We start from the raw sequence: 22292 nt of genomic DNA, 5'->3' as shown, positions 1-22292 counted from the left end.
TCTTCAGTTGTCTTATCAAGTTTGTGTGGAAAAACTAAGTCAAAGTTGTTAAGGCAGTTAACCGAATTTCTTCGGTAATATTTCTTAAGGATGTTGATATGATAAAGCTTAGGTTTCCCTAATTTTATTTAAAGTTTTACGATGCGAGAAATGTCCAGCCACTGGCAGGTCATGAGCCATTTTAAGAACAGTCTCTCTGCATTGACTTGGAACAACTAAGATGGAATAGTCTATCTCATCTGAATTTAATTTGAATACTGACTTGTACAAGATATCTTTTATATATTCAAATTTATATGAAAAGTTTTTCCTTTGGATAACTTGATTTTGTTTAGCTGCATTATGGCAATTCTGAAGAGAAGGGCAATTACGTTGTAAATTGACAAAGGAGTCCTTCGATATATCTAAAGGCTTAAAGTCAGGGAAAATCAAAGGATGGACAGTAGGAGAAGCTTGGGCTTTGGTCTGAGCCCTAGTCAAGACATTTATGGTATCGGAGGTGATATCTTCACTTTCATCTAACAAGTGAACCGGTGATCCTACTACCTCGCTTTCGAGAGTAGCATCACTGGTTTTAAATCCCACATGAATCTCACGAGACATTGTCTCATTTGAACTTTCGAGGGGCTTCTCTGACTCCACAGGAAGAGGATCTGAAACACTTATATCCATCTTTGGTGATGAAAGGTCAACCTCAGAAGGAAGAATGGCACCTTTTACATTACCTATTAGTACGGAGCAAGAAGTGATGGGAGCTAGTAGGGCTTCAGACCAACCTGTGCACCATTTAGACCTAATGTAACAACGGATGGTAGGAAAAGTGTCCGTACGGCCCAAGTAGTCTGAAAGTATAGCAGAGAAATGAGTTTCTTTAAGGTTAGGGAACAGCTTATCAGAAATCACTATACATGTGCATCCAGTGTCTCGTAAAATGGTAGATACATTAAGTCCATTAACTGTTCCTGAACAGAAGGGTGCTTGGTCATTACAGTCTTTAAAACATCTTCCAACTTTTTGGACCTTCTTAGAAGGACAATCTGGACGTTTATGACCCTTAACACCACACAAATGACAAACAGGAATAAAAGAAGTCATTTTACTTTCCACTGGAGGCTTTGATTTCTTAAGGTCTGATGAACCCTTACCCTTAGGGTTCGATCCCTTTAGGTTTTTATAGGAATTGTGAGCCTCAGCATACAGGTCAGCAGCCTCAGCAACTTCCTCAGCTTTAATCAGGTTACGTTCTCTGATGAATGTTCGTATTTGGTGAGGAAGAGCTGTCAGGAACTGGTCAGCAACCATGAAGTCTCTAAGAGATTCATAACTGTGATCAATTCCTGAACTCTCTATCCAAAAGTCGAACAAACGAAAGAGTGTTACCTGTAACTGTTGAAAGTTCTGGCCAGGCTGTAAGGTGGCATACCTGAAATCTTTCCTGTAAGAATTAGTGGTTTTTTGATATGCTTTAAGGATTGCCTTCTTTAGTAGGTTATAATTACATATGATATCCTGTGACAAAGTTGCATAGATATTCAAAGTAGTACCAGAAAATAACATTCCTAACCTGGTAGCCCAGGTGTCAGCAGGCCATTCACAGAGGGTAGCGGTATTTTCAAACCTGATAATGTATGAAGTTATGTCTTCCCCCTCTGTGAAGGGAGGTAAATTAGGTGTTGGAATATGTGCACTGACTGCACGTTGTTCCATTACTCCTTCCTCTAATTGTTGTTGTGTAAAAGTTAACTTTTTATTCTCTAATTCAAGGCGAGATTTTTCGAGCTCGCGATCCTTTTCTCTTTCCTCAAGTTCTCTTAATTTAACTTGTTCTTCACGTATCTTAGCTTGTTCCTCACGTTCTCTAGCTCTTTCCTCACGATCAAGTCTATCATGCTCTTTTTGGTCTTCTCGCTCTCTTTCTAACTGTCTTTCTCGGATTTCTCTCTCAATTCTCTCTCTCTCCTTTTTCTCCTGTCTTTCAAGGTTCTCTTTCTCCTTCTCTTCTCTTTCGATTCTCTCTCTCTCCTTATTCTCTTCTCTTTCCCTTTCTAGCTGTCTTTCTTCTCTCTCAATTCTCTCTCTTTCAAGTCTTTCCTGGATCTTAGCACTAATGAAAGATTCTAAATTTTTCCCTGTTATTCCTAACTTACTTCCAGCAGAATAACTTAAACTATCAGGGGAAATGAAATGGGTATTAAAGAAAACGGAGGGTTCAATTCCTGCTCCGCTCAATCTATAACTAAACCAGAGGGCTCGATCCCTGCTTCAATTAAACAATATGTATTAACGAAAACGAAGGGTTCTATGCCGGCTCCGAGCAAACAGTAAGTAGAATGGGGTCCCTTGACCATCCAATCTTCTCACCAACAAATCAAGAGTGTCCTACGACAGTTCCCTTGATAAATGAAGAGCTCAATGAAACAAGTTGTCACTAGAAAATCTCGGGTCCCTAGAGTCTAATCCTCCAAAGTGTTTCAAGCTCACATGAAAAAGTGGCAGAATTAACTATTATATCCTGCCTGACTTGACTTACAATAAATTGAGACTATAACAATCACCAAATCTTTTAAATACCTGTACTGTAGTCCTACCATAGAGAATGATTACTCATGGCTGGTGGTAACCGTCTGTGGTATGCGGCGTTGAAGTTTAATTGGTAGATTCGAGATGGAGTTGAATCTTGATTCAGTAGAGTTGATCCTGACAAGGTCGCCACTTGTGAAGGCTTACTCAGCCCTGTAACAACTTCAGACAGTATTACCCAGGCTGGCTCCTCCTCAGGAAAATTAGTGAATAGAAAAAGAAATAATAACAGACAAACATAAACACTTTATTATGTAGAAAATATAAAATATAAAACAAATATGAAATATTAATCCTACATTAAAGAAAATGAAAAAGGAAAAATATAAATGATAACTGAATTCAACGTTAATTTAACACTTGGGTGTCTGGTGTTGGTGACACTGCTTGTTGAAATCGTAGCCGTTGCTGATGATGGGGGGGGGGGAGGTCGCAGGTGTTGGTGACCACCACTGGCTAGTTCTTCACAGATTGACGCCGTGAGTAGTATCCCGATGACAGGAAAGCAGGTTCTTTGCCGCTGCAGCAGCGCTGTATAGCCCTTGTGGCTTAGCGCTTCTTTTTTATTATAATAATAATAATAATTTACCACTGCAATGATGTGGGGTTACGTCCTGCAATTTCATACAGGTGCACAGGTAATTAGATCCAAAATGGAGAAGTCTCTGGACGTTAGTCCTTCTCCTGTTCTTCTCGTTGATTGACAGGTGACCCTCACTGTCATCCAAGCTGAAAAGATAGACAGGTTACCCACTGCTTAAATAATCACTCTCCATGGCAGTGTACATTACTCAAAAGACGTGGTGATTATTACAACAGTCAACCTAGAGCAAGACTGAAAGGACTAAGTTTATTATTGGTCAAAAGTGAAGCTTTTAACCAATAAATCCACTAGAATACAAGGCAGGCATGTACTTACAGTAGTGTTGGGAGCTGCGAGTCGAGTGATTTCCTGTTTGACCAGAGCCCCATACGTCACCTTGCGAGGGGGGGGGGAAGAGGGAGGGGAAGGGATAGCGGGAGCTAGACTGACCCTACGTTAACAAGCAGCCGGCAATCAAACTATCACTTTAGGGGTGGGGGAAGGGAGGCGGGAGCTCGACTTACCCTACCTTAACTAGTAGCCGGTAATGAAACTATTGTTACTATATCGCTACTCCTATCTATTGAACTTTTCCCTCACAGTTACTGATGTACAGGGCTGGGGTTACTGATGTACAGGGCTTGGGTTACTGATGTACAGGGCTGGGGTTACTGATGTACAGGGTTGGGGTTACTGATGTACAGGGCTGGGGTTACTGATGTACAGGGTTGGGGTTACTGATGTACAGGGTTGGGGTTACTGATGTACAAGGCTGGGGTTACTTATGTACAGGGCTGGGGTTACTGATGTACAGGGCTGGGGTTACTGATGTACAGGGTTGGGGTTACTGATGTACAGGGTTGGGGTTACTGATGTACAGGGTTGGGGTTACTGATGTACAGGGTTGGGGTTACTGATGTACAGGGCTGGGGTTACTGATGTACAGGGCTGGGGTTACTGATGTACAGGGCTGGGGTTAATGATGTACAGGGCTTGGGTTACTGATGTACAGGGCTGGGGTTACTGATGTACAGGGCTGGGGTTACTGATGTACAGGGCTGGGGTTACTGATGTACAGGGCTTGGGTTACTGATGTAAAGGGCTGGGGTTACTGATGTACAGGGCTGGGGTTACTGATGTACAGGGCTGGGGTTACTGATGTACAGGGCTGGGGTTACTGATGTACAGTCCTGGGGTTACTGATGTACAGGGCTGGGGTTACTGATGTACAGGGCTGGGGTTATTGATGTACAGTCCTGGGGTTACTGATGTACAGGGCTGGGGTTACTGATGTACAGGGCTGGGGTTACTGATGTACAGGGTTGGGGTTACTGATGTACAGGGCTGGGGTTACTGATGTACAGTCCTGGGGTTACTGATGTACAGGGCTGGGGTTACTGATGTACAGGGCTGGGGTTACTGATGTACAGGGCTGGGGTTACTGATGTACAGGGCTGGGGTTACTGATGTACAGGGCTGGGGTTACTGACGTACAGGGCTGGGGTTACTGATGTACAGGGCTGGGGTTACTGATGTACAGGGCTGGGGTTACTGATGTACAGGGTTGGGGTTACTGATGTACAGAGCTGGGGTTACTGATGTACAGGGCTGGGGTTATACACAGCAACACAAGTACATGTAGACTGATGTTAAAGTTTGATGTGGTCTGTATAAACAATATAAGTTGCACTGTGTCCAGCGTGCACTCTGTGATTCACATTTGTAGTGACTTAATAATAAATCAGGTAATGGTTGCCAATAATGATTTTTATTTTCCATTAGAATTCTAGTAATTTTAAACTTGTGTAAATTATTTTGGTTCTGCCTTGTAAGATTAACACTTTAGGGAATTTCTTTTTCCACTTGCGTATTATCGTAGGAAAATAATGTTTAAATTTTTCACATTTCTTTGTAAGCTAACTTCTGTTTCGTTCAAGTAGGTCTATATTTTTTTCAGAATCTCATTTCTGTCATAGTGAAAGAAACTCTCAGAGTTGGTCTTAAATTCCCTCACATCTTTAATTTCATAATTATTTTTGACTTTCAAATTTCTTTGATAACTTCTGTACGACATTCATTGTTACATTGTTATACAAGTTCCTCTTTATAGCACCTAACTGATACTTTCCTCTTACCTTGATCCATTTAGCCTCTTTATATTTGATATAACTTCTCAATTATATATGTACGAGGTTTGGGTACGCCTCGTACATGTGTAACAAAGGTGTACACTGAGGTGTGCACTGAGGAGTGCACTGAGGAGTGCACTGAGGTGTGCACTGAGGTGTGTACTGAGGTGTGCACTGAGGTGTGCACTGAGGAGTGCACTGAGGTGTGCACTGAGGAGTGCACTGAGGTGTGCACTGAGGCGTACACTGAGATGTGCACTGAGGCGTGCACTGAGGCGTGCACTGAGATGTGCACTGAGGGTCAGAAGTTTGTGATCCTTCATTTGTTGTTATATTATTCCATGAGATATTAAAAATAACTGATTTATGGTCGCTTTCTTTAAGCTTTTCATTAACTACAATTTTTTTCTATCAAATAATTCATTATTCTTCAGAACAAAATCAATAAGATTATTTCCTCAAGTTAATTTTATCAAAATCTGTTTTAAATAGAAGTTATGGACTAATTCTGGAAGGTCACTAGTATATTCCCTGTCAAATTGTTCCAATCAGGAAAGCTGATATCTTGTAAGCTTAATTTCGCGAGCATCAACGTTAACTGGTTTATGATTCACGAAATCGTACGGTTTGTTTACCTTGTATTATGACTCACGAGATCGTATGGTTTGTTTACCTTGTATTAAGACTCACGAAATCGTATGGTTTGTTTACCTTGTATTATGACTCACGAGATCGTATGGTTTGTTTACCTTGTATTATGACTCACGAAATCGTATGGTTTGTTTACCTTGTATTATGACTCACGAGATCGTATGGTTTGTTTACCTTGTATTATGACTCACGAAATCGTATGGTTTGTTTACCTGGTATTATGACTCACGAAATTGCATGGTTTGTTTACCTGGTATTGTTTCTCTGATCGTTGTAGACACTCCAGCTCCTCTGTGAAGAGTGTTACTTGCACCTCTCTTCTCTCCTCCCATCTGCGACCAATCTGTTATACAAGGAAACATTATGACGTGAAAATCTCAGTATATTTTCGATAGAAATATATTGTGTAAGGAGAAATATTGTAATTGCATTTCCATGTCAAAACCGACCTTTAAGGTCGGTTTTGACATGGTACATCATTGTCACATGTGGTGAATGGTTTTGAAAAACCGACAAGTTGAAGAATTGAGACACTTGTGCAACACAAGGGAATCTTTATTGAAGAAAGGTTTCGCCACACAGTGGCTTCATCAGTCCAATGCAAAGTAGAAATGGGTAAGGAGAGGAGGAGTTCGAGGTAATCAGTCCCTCAACCTGGAATCGATGTGTTCAGTCCATCACTCTTGTAGGAAGTGCAGCATAGGGCCAGAGAGGTGGCTTATATACTGCGGTGAGATGAGTTGAAGCAGGAGGAGGTGAGATCACAGTGGGTCCTGCCACTAGTGTAAGTATGTCGTCGTCCAAAGGTTGGGCAAGCGTTGAAGTCTTTGTACCAAGATCCCATGATGTTGCAGTGTCTGACAGATGTGGTGAATGGTTGTCACAGGTTATGTCCCCAGCAAATTTGAGAAAGGTAATCATTTCAGTCCCAAGTAGAGCTAACACACATGTAAATGTAAATAACTCGTTTTACCTTATTCCTAGTATATATCCTTTATAGTATAATAATAAGATATTATATTCTTTATAGTATAATAATAAGATATTATATTCTTTATAGTATAATAATAAGATATTATATTCTTTATAGTATAATAATAAGATATTATATTCTTTATAGTATAATAATAAGGTATTAAAAGAACCCTAATGAAAATAAGTCACTCTGTCTGACATTTTTGTGTTATCCCAGGTTCTCTACACATATGCTGCTATGTATGATAATTCTACGTAACTGTATTTGTGTATACCTGAATAAACTTACGCGATGATCACTGGGTCAGTCTCCACAACGCTTAATAAAAGATCACAAGTTAATTACCCAGCACATCTTATGCAAGGTAACAGGTTCTGTTCTAAATACATCTTACACAAAGGTCACAGGTTCATTTCTATGTAAGTCTTATAGATAAGTCACAGGTTGACCTCCCAGTACGTTTTATGCATAGGTAACAGATTCAGTTCCCAGTACACTAAGGCTAGAGGTTAAATTCCCAATATGACGTATACAAAAGCAGCAGGTTCATTACCTAGTACGTCATACACAAGGGTCGCAGTTTCAATCCCAATTGCGTCCTATACAAAGGAAACAAGTTCTCTCCCCAGTGTTTTTATATGAAATTCGCAGGATCAGTCTTCATTTAGTCTTAAACAAAGGTAACAGGTGATGTCTCCAGTGCATCTTATTCAAATGTCCCAGGTTCAGTCCCCAGTGTGTCTTACACAAGTCAACAGGTTCAGTCCCCAGTGTGTCTTACACAAGTCAACAGGTTCAGTCCCCAGTGTGTCTTACACAAGTCAACAGGTTCAGTCCCCAGTGTGTCTTACACAAGTCAACAGGTTCAGTCCCCAGTGTGTCTTACACAAGTCAACAGGTTCAGTCCCCAGTGTGTCTTACACAAGTCAACAGGTTCAGTCCCCAGTGTGTCTTACACAAGTCAACAGGTTCAGTCCCCAGTGTGTCTTACACAAGTCAACAGGTTCAGTCCCCAGTGTGTCTTACACAAGTCAACAGGTTCAGTCTCCAGTGTGTCTTACACAAGTCAACAGGTTCAGTCCCCAGTGTGTCTTACACAAGTCAACAGGTTCAGTCCCCAGTGTGTCTTACACAAGTCAACAGGTTCAGTCCCCAGTGTGTCTTACACAAGTCAACAGGTTCAGTCTCCAGTGTGTCTTACACAAGTCAACAGGTTCAGTCCCCAGTGTGTCTTACACAAGTCAACAGGTTCAGTCCCCAGTGTGTCTTACACAAGTCAACACGTTCAGTCCCCAGTGAGTCATACACAAGTCAACAGGTTTAGTCCCCAGTGTGTCTTACACAAGTCAACACGTTCAGTCCCCAGTGAGTCATACACAAGTCAACAGGTTTAGTCCCCAGTGTGTCTTACACAAGTCAACAGGTTTAGTCCCCAGTGTCTTACACAAGTCAACAGGTTTAGTCCCCAGTGGCTTACACAAGTCAACAGGTTCAGTCCCCAGTGTGTCTTACACAAGTCAACAGGTTCAGTCCCCAGTGTGTCTTACACAAGTCAACAGGTTCAGTCCCCAGTGTCTTACACAATGAGAAATAAGACACTTGTGCCAATCTTGGAAAACTTGACAATCTGTGTTTCTATGCAGTAGCTTTTCTTTTCCTAGCTTACATCTAGTCTTATTTAACAAAAGTAAATGTAACCTATCCTAACTCATTGAATCTATCTCATGTACTGCAACCTAACCTAATGTAACCAAGAGCAAACAAGTTTCACACTAACTCAGTCTACGCTAACTTCACCTAGCTCGCAATGAAGCTTAGGAATATAGGACAATTTTTTTATATTATTATTAATAAAGTGCATAGGATTAAGTAATGGTATTTATTAAATAAGATCTTTTATTGTAGTGATTATCAGTATTGTCTGTGATTATTCTTATTTTGAGAGTTGTTATTATATTGGTAGTTATATGGTCAACCGAGCACGGCTTCCTCTAGGAAATTCTTGTTGGCTTAGTTATAGCTGGTATTAGTAAGTATTTACACTTGTTGTTAAAGAAGTCAGCTACTTGAGGGTCTTGAGCTTTACAAGGTCTATATTGTACAAGAATGGTATACAATACCGACAAAACTGATAATTTAGACACATGTGCAACATCTGGGTATCTTTATTGTAGACGTTTCGCCATCCAGTGGCTTTATCGACATAAATTCTAGAACATAATTTGAAGACAGTAGAACTTTTTTTTTATATTTTATTTTAAGCATTATAAATTACAAGGTTGTATAAAATATTAAATAACACCACAATATAGGATCTGTACAAGATTACTAAGAATAATACCACAAGTGCAGAAGAAAAATTTGAAACCTAATACAAAATAGAAATATGTAACAAACACACAAAATACATATATACCATTCACTGATACATTATACCAAATGATAAAATATCTGACACATACACACAAAACTGTTGGAGGGGGGCAGCCCCCCCTATTAAAACCCATCTATATGTACATCCACATCATTCACACACTTAATGATCACAGCAGTGATCAAACATTAGTTTATGTAACTTTTATATAGATATGCAACTGTTTATGAGATTTTACTTAAAAACAAACTCTAGGATTTATTCTAAAACTTGACTCCATAACAAAAATAAACATTACAAATTACACGATCACATAAATCATCAACAACTGCAACATTTCTACAGCATATGTATAATCTTGGAACCTTTTGATCACAGACGAATTACTCACAGCAGATTCCACAGAATGGTTAAGTATTTATATTAGGAGAAATCCAGACATTTTTAAAATAATGAATTTGTAATGTGTCTCCTTAAAAGCTTTATGCAGTGAAGGAGAAAAGTCACAACATACTCACATTGAAATATTCATTATTACAAAATAACTGAACTCATACTAACGCATGGCTAAATTGATACATTTCAGTGAAATTTTGTTGGAAGTAATCTCTGAACTTTCTCAAATGCATAACTAATTATTATATCATTACAGCATTATATCTTATTAACCTTGACTAAGCAGTCTTCTGAAACTAACCAAGCTTACCGAACAACTATTACACTGTACACCACACCTTTACTTATCAAAAGCATCACTCACGCCCACGCATACCTCAAGAAGCCAGCCTCATTTTATCCCTTAAAATTGCAACGCCCATAAGTCCCTGACGCGGAAGCTACGATATCCCTCCGAAAAGGTTAAATGCTCCCAGTGATGTCCTTATTCCTCCGTTGCGTCCCATAAAATATCGCTGCCAGTGTCCTGATTCTCTCCCTTACTGACACATGTCTGTATACCCATGACGTATACACAAAGTCCGTGACTAGATAACCCATTGCGTTCTGTACCGGCAACCCCACCCCCGCACATCTAAACTTAACGCTCTTAAAACGCTAATCCCACCTCCACCCACCATACGTAAAACCCTACTAAACCACTTCCTCACTGGTTCCAACCTCGCACAAAAAAATACTGCATGAAAGACAGTGTCAATGTCCCCACACACACACTACACTCCCCACCCTCCTGCACACGCCTGTTTGCCAACACTTCTCCAGACGGTAATATATTGTGGAGAAATTTAAACATTACCTCCCTTACCATTGCCTTCAATCGTAACCCTTTTAAACGGCCCCATATATCACTCCACGCATACATCGGATATATACCTTCCACATTAGCAACCACCTCCCTACCACCCACCTGAGCCAGTCTTCCTATCTTGACCCTGCGTGGGTCTCGTGCATAAATTAATAACCTCAATATTCCCTCACACATCTGGACATCTCTACCCCTCATCCAACGCTCCAAATCCCTTCGAACCCATGCCAAACCTGTGACTGCAACCCTACCCTCCCTCAAATAACTGTGTTTAACATACATGAACAACATCCTTTGATGCAACGCCATTAACCCCAGCCCTCCCCGGCATGCCGGAAGACACACATCTCTCGATAACCAGTCACATCCTGAACCCCAAATATATCGATATACTCGCTTCAACAGACGCTTCTCATCACACGGATTCAATGGATATATACCTACCACATGCCACAGCTTACCATACAAAAGCACATTCACCACAATAGCACGCTGATGTAACGTCAGTCCTCCTGTATGCAATCTCGCCAATCTACCCAGAACCCTATCCACAGCTTCTCTCGAATTCACCTCCCTCGCCTCCTTAATTTGACACAACAGGGGCCAGTCTTCTTCCTGTCCTAGAGCCCCACCCACGCCATCCCCCACCCTCATAAGCATAGAGTTTTCCCTATTAACCATCATCCCTATTGCCCTTCCGAAACGTTCCACCAATTCACCCACCTTTCCTAAGTCCTGTGACCTCCTAAATAGAACCGTGGTATCATCCACATAACCCACGATCCCTGGTTCCACCGCCACTTCATCTCTCTTCACTCCCTCTCTCACACTCCCTCGCACAGCCCTATAGAACGGATCCTGAATCAACGCGAAGAGAAGCTGCGACACAGGGCACCCTTGCCTCAAGCCTCTTTCCATCCTAACTAGTTTTCCTAGCCTACCATTTACCTGCACCCGAACCATAGCCTGCTCATACAACACCTTTGCCCAACTGACGATTTCCCTCCCAAACCCTTGCCACTGCATTAACTTTCACAGTGCCTCACGCTCCACACAGTCATATGCCGCATGCCAATCCAATGCTAATACCCCACCTTTATTTCCCCCCCCCCACTTTCGTCTATAAACATACGTATGATCCCTTGCCCCACACACATTGATCGCCCAGGCACACCATATTGACCCTCATCCAAAACTTTGTCAAGAACCCTTTTCATCCTATTCCCTAACATTTTAGCAAAGATCGTGTAATCACCACACATTAAAGATATCGATCGATAATCATGTACGTAATCACAAGACTTCTTTTTCGCTACCATGACCACCACAGCCGTACGTTGCTGTTCCCCCAGTCTACCTTTGGTTTTCATAGCATTAAATAAAACCACTAAAAATTCACGCAAACATTCCTAGTTTTCCTTATAAAAATCACAAGGAATACCATCAATCCCCGGTGATTTTCGTACACTCATACTCTCCACTGCCAATCTAATCTCCTCCTCGCTTATAGGCCCACTCAGATTCAACCGATCCTTAAGCTCGAGATTACAACATACCCATTCACCCATTTCCCCTAGCACCTCATTATTAACCCCCACACTTTTGCAATGCATCTCGTACCATGCATCCACGTAGCAACCCATACCCTCTGCTGACATGAGCAACTGCCCCTGACGATACCCCTCCAATTGCTCCTGAACACTTAAGCTCATTAATTCCGTCGCCCTGCAACGTTTTCCCTGCTCTCTCAAGACATATGCCGAAGGACAGTTGCCCCATAAAACCTCATCTATTCCTCCTGCGAGTCTTGCCGCATCAAATTCACGATTTTGAATGTTCCTAATCAATTGTTTTAAACCCTCAATCTCAGCCACTGGATACTCACTCCCCCTCCCATATAGCATTCCTGCAGTTGACCTTCAAGGTAATGTAAAACACCATATTGAAATCTCCGCTCTTCCTTTCCCCGCTTCTGATAAAAATCCCTCACCTTCCCCTTACCGACCGTGTCCCACCACTCAAGGATGTCTACCCCCACCCAACAGTCTGCCCACCATCTCCTCCAAGCACTCTCAGAAGATTCCCTCCCACCCCCTTTGCGCAATAACCCAACATTCAACTTCCAATAACCCCTGAAACGCTTTGGCAATCCCTCTCAATCCAAGTCCACCAGAACCCCTCTATGATCAGAGAAGCTCACATTCAATGCATTGACACTGCTTACCCTCACTCCCCGAGAAACATAGATTCGATCCAGCCTCGACGCATAATCACCCCTAATGAACATATACATGACCCCACCCACCTCCTCCCCTCCCACATCCATTACATTCACACCTCGCAACAGATCCCCTAAATACCCCGAAAAAAAATCTTCCTTTAGGTTCTACGTCCTTACGTCGAACAATACAGTTCCAATCACCTCCTAGAATCGTTACGACTGGCAGCGATCTTAAATGGAAAACAAGGACGTCCCTAAAGAACTTACTTTTGATGCCCATGTCTCCTTCTGCAGGCCCATACACCCCTATGAAACCCACTTGTACCCCACCCCATGCGCCATCCACCCGAACCACCCGCCCCTCCTCCCCTACCTCACATCTTTGCAGAGAAAACGGGCTAGCTTCTTTAATTAACAATGCCACACCACCTTTCAATCGTGCAGAGCAACCCATGTACACATCGTATCCATCAATCATTAACTCTCCCAATGATTTGTAATTGTGTTCTTGCAGGAACACAACGTCAGGTACATATCTCTTTAAAAACACCTCCAGACTCTTACATTTGTCTACTGACTTCAACCCGTTAATATTTAAGGTAATACACTTGAAGGATTCAATGGAGGCTTGCCTTTAGAGACCTTAACACTCTTAAATCCCTTACGAGCACCCCCACCCCTCCCCCCACACCCCCCTGTGCCTTCCCCTTTTACATGCTGAACACACTTCGTTCCACCCGTATCTCTACGGGTCACATCGTGCCATGCTTTTTTCCCAGACCTTTCCCCAGGAGTCAAAACGTCATCACTATCGGTTATCACAGCAGCTCTCTTGCGAGAGCTACGATCTGAAACCATATCCTCCTCTAGACTATTATCCCTGTGGACATCCACCACTACAACCTGTTGTGCATCCACACCACACGCGACCTGCACGTTGGGGCCTCCTGCCCTTGCCTCTACACTCTCATTTTCCAGCCCAGCATGGATCCTCGCGGACGCCGAAACGTCCAACAATTCATTCAGAGCCTCACAGTAATGATAACGTAGCTAATATTACACAAGAAGATTGTAACTGTAATTATGATGTAAATTATTGGTTAGAGAAAGCAAGTTAGTTTTGATAATAAGTTACGTAATGTTCGTCAGGAAACAAGACAAGTGTATCCTGACGTGGGTCTTAGTCATATAACCAGCAGATAGAGCTTAATGTCACCAGACCGAGACCTTCCGCTGGCCTAACAGTCCACCTCTCTAAACACTAAGGTTACACAACTTTGTGAACATATAAACATTATACAGAAGAACAAAGTTATGATAATGTAATTTACATTACAATATAACTGCTCTTAAGAGGTAGATTATTGATTAAAGTTAGTATGACACAATGTAAACTTCTGTAAACTATTAAGGAATAACTTTAAAGTTATAAGTGAAAACATAACAATGAAGTTTATTACAAAAATATATAGACATTGTAATTAGAATTTAAATTATTAATTGCAATGTAAGACTTATAGAGTATAATCATAACTGAATTTAATGATGGAGGGTACATTGTAATGTTGGAGGGTACATTGTAATGTTGGAGGGTACATTGTAATGTTGGAGGGTACATTGTAATGTTGGAGGGTACATTGTAATGTTGGAGGGTACATTGTAATGTTGGAGGGTACATTGTAATGTTGGAGGGTACATTGTAATGTTGGAGGGTACATTGTAATGTTGGAGGGTACATTGTAATGTTGGAGGGTACATTGTAATGTTGGAGGGTACATTGTAATGATGGAGGGTACATTGTAATGTTGGAGGGTACATTGTAATGATGGAGGGTACATTGTAATGATGGAGGGTACATTGTAATGTTGGAGGGTACATTGTAATGTTGGAGGGTACATTGTAATGATGGAGGGTACATTGTAATGTTGGAGGGTACATTGTAATGATGGAGGGTACATTGTAATGTTGGAGGGTACATTGTAATGATGGAGGGTACATTGTAATGATGGAGGGTACATTGTAATGTTGGAGGGTACATTGTAATGATGGAGGGTACATTGTAATGATGGAGGGTACATTGTAATGTTGGAGGGTACATTGTAATGATGGAGGGTACATTGAAATGTTGGAGGGTACATTGTAATGTTGGAGGGTACATTGTAATGATGGAGGGTACATTGTAATGTTGGAGGGTACATTGTAATGATGGAGGGTACATTGTAATGATGGAGGGTACATTGTAATGTTGGAGGGTACATTGTAATGTTGGAGGGTACATTGTAATGTTGGAGGGTACATTGTAATGTTGGAGGCTACATTGTAATGTTGGAGGGTACACTGTAATGTTGGAGGGTACATTGTAATGTTGGAGGGTACATTGTAATGTTGGAGGGTACATTGTAATGTTGGAGGGTACATTGTAATGATGGAGGGTACATTGTAATGTTGGAGGGTACATTGTAATGATGGAGGGTACATTGTAATGATGGAGGGTACATTGTAATGTTGGAGGGTACATTGTAATGTTGGAGGGTACATTGTAATGTTGGAGGGTACATTGTAATGTTGGAGGGTACATTGTAATGTTGGAGGGTACATTGTAATGTTGGAGGGTACATTGTAATGTTGGAGGGTACATTGTAATGTTGGAGGGTACATTGTAATGTTGGAGGGTACATTGTAATGTTGGAGGGTACATTGTAATGTTGGAGGGTACATTGTAATGATGGAGGGTACATTGAAATGTTGGAGGGTACATTGTAATGTTGGAGGGTACATTGTAATGATGGAGGGTACATTGTAATGTTGGAGGGTACATTGTAATGATGGAGGGTACATTGTAATGATGGAGGGTATATTGTAATGTTGGAGGGTACATTGTAATGTTGGAGGGTACATTGTAATGTTGGAGGGTACATTGTAATGTTGGAGGGTACATTGTAATGATGGAGGGCACATTGTAATGATGGAGGGTACATTGTAATGTTGGAGGGTACATTGTAATGTCGGAGGGTACATTGTAATGTTGGAGCGTACATTGTAATGTTGGAGGGTACATTGTAATGATGGAGGGTACATTGTAATGTTGGAGGGTACATTGTAATTTTGGAGGGAACATTGTAATGTTGGAGGGTACATTGTAATGTTGGAGGGTACATTGTAATGTTGGAGGGTACATTGTAATGTTGGAGGGTACATTGTAATGATGGAGGGTACATTGTAATGTTGGAGGGTACATTGTAATGTTGGAGGGTACATTGTAATGATGGAGGGTACATTGTAATGTTGGAGGGTACATTGTAATGATGGAGGGTACATTGTAATGATGGAGGGTACATTGTAATGTTGGAGGGTACATTGTAATGTTGGAGGGTACATTGTAATGTTGGAGGGTACATTGTAATGATGGAGGGTACATTGTAATGATGGAGGGTACATTGTAATGTTGGAGGGTACATTGTAATGTTGGAAGGTACATTGTAATGTTGGAGCGTACATTGTAATGTTGGAGGGTACATTGTAATGATGGAGGGTACATTGTAATGTTGGAGGGTACATTGTAATGTTGGAGGGTACATTGTAATGTTGGAGAGTACATTGTAATGTTGGAGGGTACATTGTAATGTTGGTGGGTACATTGTAATGTTGGAGGGTACATTGTAATGATGGAGGGTACATTGTAATGTTGGAGGGTACATTGTAATGTTGGAGGGTACATTGTAATGTTGGAGGGTACATTGTAATGATGGAGGTTACATTGTAATGTTGGAGGGTACATTGTAATGATGGAGGGTACATTGTAATGTTGGAGGGTACATTGTAATGTTGGAGGGTACATTGTAATGTTGGAGGGTACATTGTAATGATGGAGGGTACATTGTAATGTTGGAGGGTACATTGTAATGTTGGAGGGTACATTGTAATGATGGAGGGTACATTGTAATGTTGGAGGGTACATTGTAATGTTGGAGGGTACATTGTAATGATGGAGGGTACATTGTAATGTTGGAGGGTACATTGTAATGATTGAGGGTACATTGTAATGATGGAGGGTACATTGTAATGATGGAGGGTACATTGTAATGATGGAGGGCACATTGCAATGATGGAGGGTACATTGTAATGTTGGAGGGTACATTGTAATGTTGGAGGGTACATTGAAATGATGGAGGGTACATTGTAATGTTGGAGGGTACATTGTAATGTTGGAGGGTACATTGTAATGATGGAGGGTACATTGTAATGTAAAGGGTACATTGTAATGATGGAGTGTACATTGTAATGATGGAGGGTACATTGTAATGTTGGAGGGCAAATTGTAATGATGGAGGGTACATTGTAATGTAAAGGGTACATTGTAATGATGGAGGGTACATTGTAATGATGGAGGGTACATTGTAATGATGGAGGGTACATTGTAATGATGGAGGGTACATTGTAATGATGGAGGGTACATTGTAATGATGGAAGGTACATTGTAATGTTGGAGGGTACATTGTAATGATGGAGGGTACATTGTAATGATGGAGGGTACATTGTAATGATGGAGGGTACATTGTAATGATGGAGGGTACATTGTAATGTTGGAGGGTACATTGTAATGTTGGAGGGTACATTGTAATGATGGAGGGTACATTGTAATGATGGAGGGTACATTGTAATGTTTGTGGGTACATTGTAATGTTGGAGGGTACATTGTAATGTTGGAGGGTACATTGTAATGATGGAGGGTACATTGTAATGATGGAGGGAAAATTGTAATGATGGAGGGTACATTGTAATGATGGAGGGTACATTGTAATGATGGAGGGTACATTGTAATGTTGGAGGGTACATTGTAATGTTAAAGGGTACATTGCAATGATGGAGGGTACATTGTAATGATGGAGGGTACATTGTAATGTTGGAGGGTACATTGTAATGATGGAGGGTACATTGTAATGATAAAGGGTACATTGTAATGATGGAGGGTACATTGTAATGATGGAGGGTACATTGTAATGTTGGAGGGTACATTGTAATGATGGAGGGTACATTGTAATGTTGGAGGGTACATTGTAATTTTGGAGTGTTCATTGTAATGTTGGAGGGTACATTGTAATGATGGAGGGTACATTGTAATGTTGGAGGGTACATTGTAATGTTGGAGGGTACATTGTAATGTTGGAGGGTACATTGTAATGATGGAGGGTACATTGTAATGTTGGAGGGTACATTGTAATGATGGAGGGTACATTGTAATGATGGAGGGTACATTGTAATGTTGGAGGGTACATTGTAATGTTGGAGGGTACATTGTAATGTTGGAGGGTACATTGTAATGTTGGAGGGTACATTGTAATGTTGGAGGGTACATTGTAATGTTGGAGGGTACATTGTAATGTTGGAGGGTACATTGTAATGTTGGAGGGTACATTGTAATGTTGGAGGGTACATTGTAATGTTGGAGGGTACATTGTAATGTTGGAGGGTACATTGTAATGTTGGAGGGTACATTGTAATGATGGAGGGTACATTGAAATGTTGGAGGGTACATTGTAATGTTGGAGGGTGTAATGATGGAGGGTACATTGTAATGTTGGAGGGTACATTGTAATGATGGAGGGTACATTGTAATGATGGAGGGTACATTGTAATGTTGGAGGGTACATTGTAATGTTGGAGGGTACATTTTAATGTTGGAGGGTACATTGTAATGTTGGAGGGTACATTGTAATGATGGAGGGCACATTGTAATGATGGAGGGTACATTGTAATGTTGGAGGGTACATTGTAATGTTGGAGGGTACATTGTAATGTTGGAGCGTACATTGTAATGTTGGGGGGTACATTGTAATGATGGAGGGTACATTGTAATGTTGGAGGGTACATTGTAATGTTGGAGGGTACATTGTAATGTTGGAGGGTACATTGTAATGTTGGAGGGTACATTGTAATGTTGGAGGGTACATTGTAATGTTGGAGGGTACATTGTAATGATGGAGGGTACATTGTAATGTTGGAGGGTACATTGTAATGTTGGAGGGTACATTGTAATGATGGAGGGTACATTGTAATGATGGAGGGTACATTGTAATGATGGAGGGTACATTGTAATGTTGGAGGGTACATTGTAATGTTGGAGGGTACATTGTAATGTTGGAGGGTACATTGTAATGTTGGAGGGTACATTGTAATGATGGAGGGTACATTGTAATGATGGAGGGTACATTGTAATGTTGGAGGGTACATTGTAATGTTGGAGGGTACATTGTAATGTTGGAGCGTACATTGTAATGTTGGAGGGTACATTGTAATGATGGAGGGTACATTGTAATGTTGGAGGGTACATTGTAATGTTGGAGGGTACATTGTAATGTTGGAGAGTACATTGTAATGTTGGAGGGTACATTGTAATGTTGGAGGGTACATTGTAATGATGGAGGGTACATTGTAATGTTGGAGGGTACATTGTAATGTTGGAGGGTACATTGTAATGTTGGAGGGTACATTGTAATGATGGAGGTTACATTGTAATGTTGGAGGGTACATTGTAATGATGGAGGGTACATTGTAATGTTGGAGGGTACATTGTAATGTTGGAGGGTACATTGTAATGTTGGAGGGTACATTGTAATGATGGAGGGTACATTGTAATGTTGGAGGGTACATTGTAATGTTGGAGGGTACATTGTAATGATGGAGGGTACATTGTAATGTTGGAGGGTACATTGTAATGTTGGAGGGTACATTGTAATGATGGAGGGTACATTGTAATGTTGGAGGGTACATTGTAATGATGGAGGGTACATTGTAATGATGGAGGGTACATTGTAATGATGGAGGGTACATTGTAATGATGGAGGGTACATTGCAATGATGGAGGGTACATTGTAATGTTGGAGGGTACATTGTAATGTTGGAGGGTGAATTGTAATGATGGAGGGTACATTGTAATGATGGAGGGTACATTGTAATGTTGGAGGGTACATTGTAATGATGGAGGGTACATTGTAATGATAAAGGGTACATTGTAATGATGGAGTGTACATTGTAATGATGGAGGGTACATTGTAATGTTGGAGGGCAAATTGTAATGATGGAGGGTACATTGTAATGATAAAGGGTACATTGTAATGATGGAGGGTACATTGTAATGATGGAGGGTACATTGTAATGATGGAGGGTACATTGTAATGATGGAGGGTACATTGTAATGATGGAGGGTACATTGTAATGATGGAAGGTACATTGTAATGTTGGAGGGTACATTGTAATGATGGAGGGTACATTGTAATGATAAAGGGTACATTGTAATGATGGAGGGTACATTGTAATGATGGAGGGTACATTGTAATGTTGGAGGGTACATTGTAATGTTGGAGGGTACATTGTAATGATGGAGGGTACATTGTAATGATGGAGGGTACATTGTAATGTTTGAGGGTACATTGTAATGTTGGAGGGTACATTGTAATGTTGGAGGGTACATTGTAATGATGGAGGGTACATTGTAATGATGGAGGGAAAATTGTAATGATGGAGGGTACAGTGTAATGATGGAGGGTACATTGTAATGATGGAGGGTACATTGTAATGTTGGAGGGTACATTGTAATGTTAAAGGGTACATTGTAATGATGGAGGGTACATTGTAATGATGGAGGGTACATTGTAATGTTGGAGGGTACATTGTAATGATGGAGGGTACATTGTAATGATAAAGGGTACATTGTAATGATGGAGGGTACATTGTAATGATGGAGGGTACATTGTAATGTTGGAGGGTACATTGTAATGATGGAGGGTACATTGTAATGTTGGAGGGTACATTGTAATTTTGGAGGGTACATTGTAATGTTGGAGGGTACATTGTAATGTTGGAGGGTACATTGTAATGATGGAGGGTACATTGTAATGTTGGAGGGTACATTGTAATGTTGGAGGGTACATTGTAATGTTGGAGGGTACATTGTAATGATGGAGGGTACATTGTAATGTTGGAGGGTACATTGTAATGTTGGAGGGTACATTGTAATGATGGAGGGTACATTGTAATGTTGGAGGGTACATTGTAATGTTGGAGGGTACATTGTAATGATGGAGGGTACATTGTAATGATGGAGGGTACATTGTAATGTTGGAGGGTACATTGTAATGATGGAGGGTACATTGTAATGATAAAGGGTACATTGTAATGATGGAGGGTACATTGTAATGATGGAGGGTACATTGTAATGTTGGAGGGTAAATTGTAATGATGGAGGGTACATTGTAATGATGGAGGGTACATCGTAATGATGGAGGGTACATTGTAATGTTGGAGGGTACATTGTAATGATGGAGGGTACATTGTAATGATAAAGGGTACATTGTAGTGATGGAGGGTACATTGTAATGATGGAGGGTACATTGTAATGTTTTAGGGTAAATTGTAATGATGGAGGGTACATTGTAATGATAGAGGGAACATTGTAATGATAAAGGGTACATTGTAATGATGGAGGGTACATTGTAATGATGGAGGGTACATTGTAATGATAAAGGGTACATTTTAATGATGGAGGGTGCATTGTAATGATGGAGGGTACATTGCAATGATGGAGGGTACATTGTAATGTTGGAGGGTACATTGTAATGGTGGAGGGTACATTGTAATGATGGAGAGTACATTGTAATGATGGAGGGTACATTGTAATGAGGGAAGGTACATTGTAATGATGGAGGGTACATTGTAATGATGGAGGGTACATTGTAATGATGGAGGGTACATTGTAATGATGGAGGGTACATTGTAATGATGGAGGGAACATTGTAATTATGGAGGGTACATTGTAATGATGGAGGGTACATTGTAATGATGGAGGGTACATTGTAATGTTGGAGGGTACATTGTAATGATGGAGGGTACACTGTAATGATGGAGGGTACATTGTAATGATGGAAGGTACATTGTAATGATGGAGGGTACATTGTAATGATGGAGGGTACATTCTAATGATGGAGGGTGCATTGTAATGATGGAGGGTACATTGTAATGATGGAGGGTACATTGTAATGATGGAGGGTACATTATAATGTTGGAGGGTACATTGTAATGATGGAGGGTACACTGTAATGATGGAGGGTACATTGTAATGATAGAAGGTACATTGTAATGATGGAGGGTACATTGTAATGATGGAGGGTACATTGTAATGATGAATGGTACATTGTAATGATGGTGGGTACATTGTAATGATGGAAGGTACATTGTAATGATGGAGAGTACATTGTAATGATGGAGGGTACATTGTAATTATGGAGGGTACATTGTAATGATGGAGGGTACATTGTAATGATGGAGGGAACATTGTAATGATGGAGGGTACATTGTAATGATGGAGGGTACATTGTAATGATGGAGGGTACATTGTAATGATGGAGGGTATATTGTAATGTTGGAGGGTACATTGCAATGATGGAGGGTACATTGTAATGATGGAGAGTACATTGTAATGATGGAGGGAACATTGTAATGATGGAGAGTACATTGTAAT

General features: G+C 40.8%; 1 protein-coding gene across 1 annotated transcript in view; it reads right to left on the bottom strand.

Annotated features, from left to right (window-relative positions):
- The window catches only part of LOC128684277 (33 kDa inner dynein arm light chain, axonemal-like), a 154663-nt gene that overhangs the window by 11398 nt on the left and 120973 nt on the right, over positions 1-22292 (bottom strand). The window contains exon 4 of the mRNA XM_070080164.1: positions 6194-6286. Coding sequence (XP_069936265.1) covers positions 6194-6286 — 93 coding nt within the window. The remainder of the gene's footprint in view (positions 1-6193; positions 6287-22292) is intronic.

This window comes from Cherax quadricarinatus, unplaced genomic scaffold (genome assembly GCF_038502225.1).
Source record: "Cherax quadricarinatus isolate ZL_2023a unplaced genomic scaffold, ASM3850222v1 Contig186, whole genome shotgun sequence".
Lineage (NCBI taxonomy): Eukaryota > Metazoa > Arthropoda > Malacostraca > Decapoda > Parastacidae > Cherax > Cherax quadricarinatus.
The sequence above is the reverse complement of the archived record's forward strand: the minus strand, read 5'-3'. Positions and strand labels throughout refer to the sequence as shown.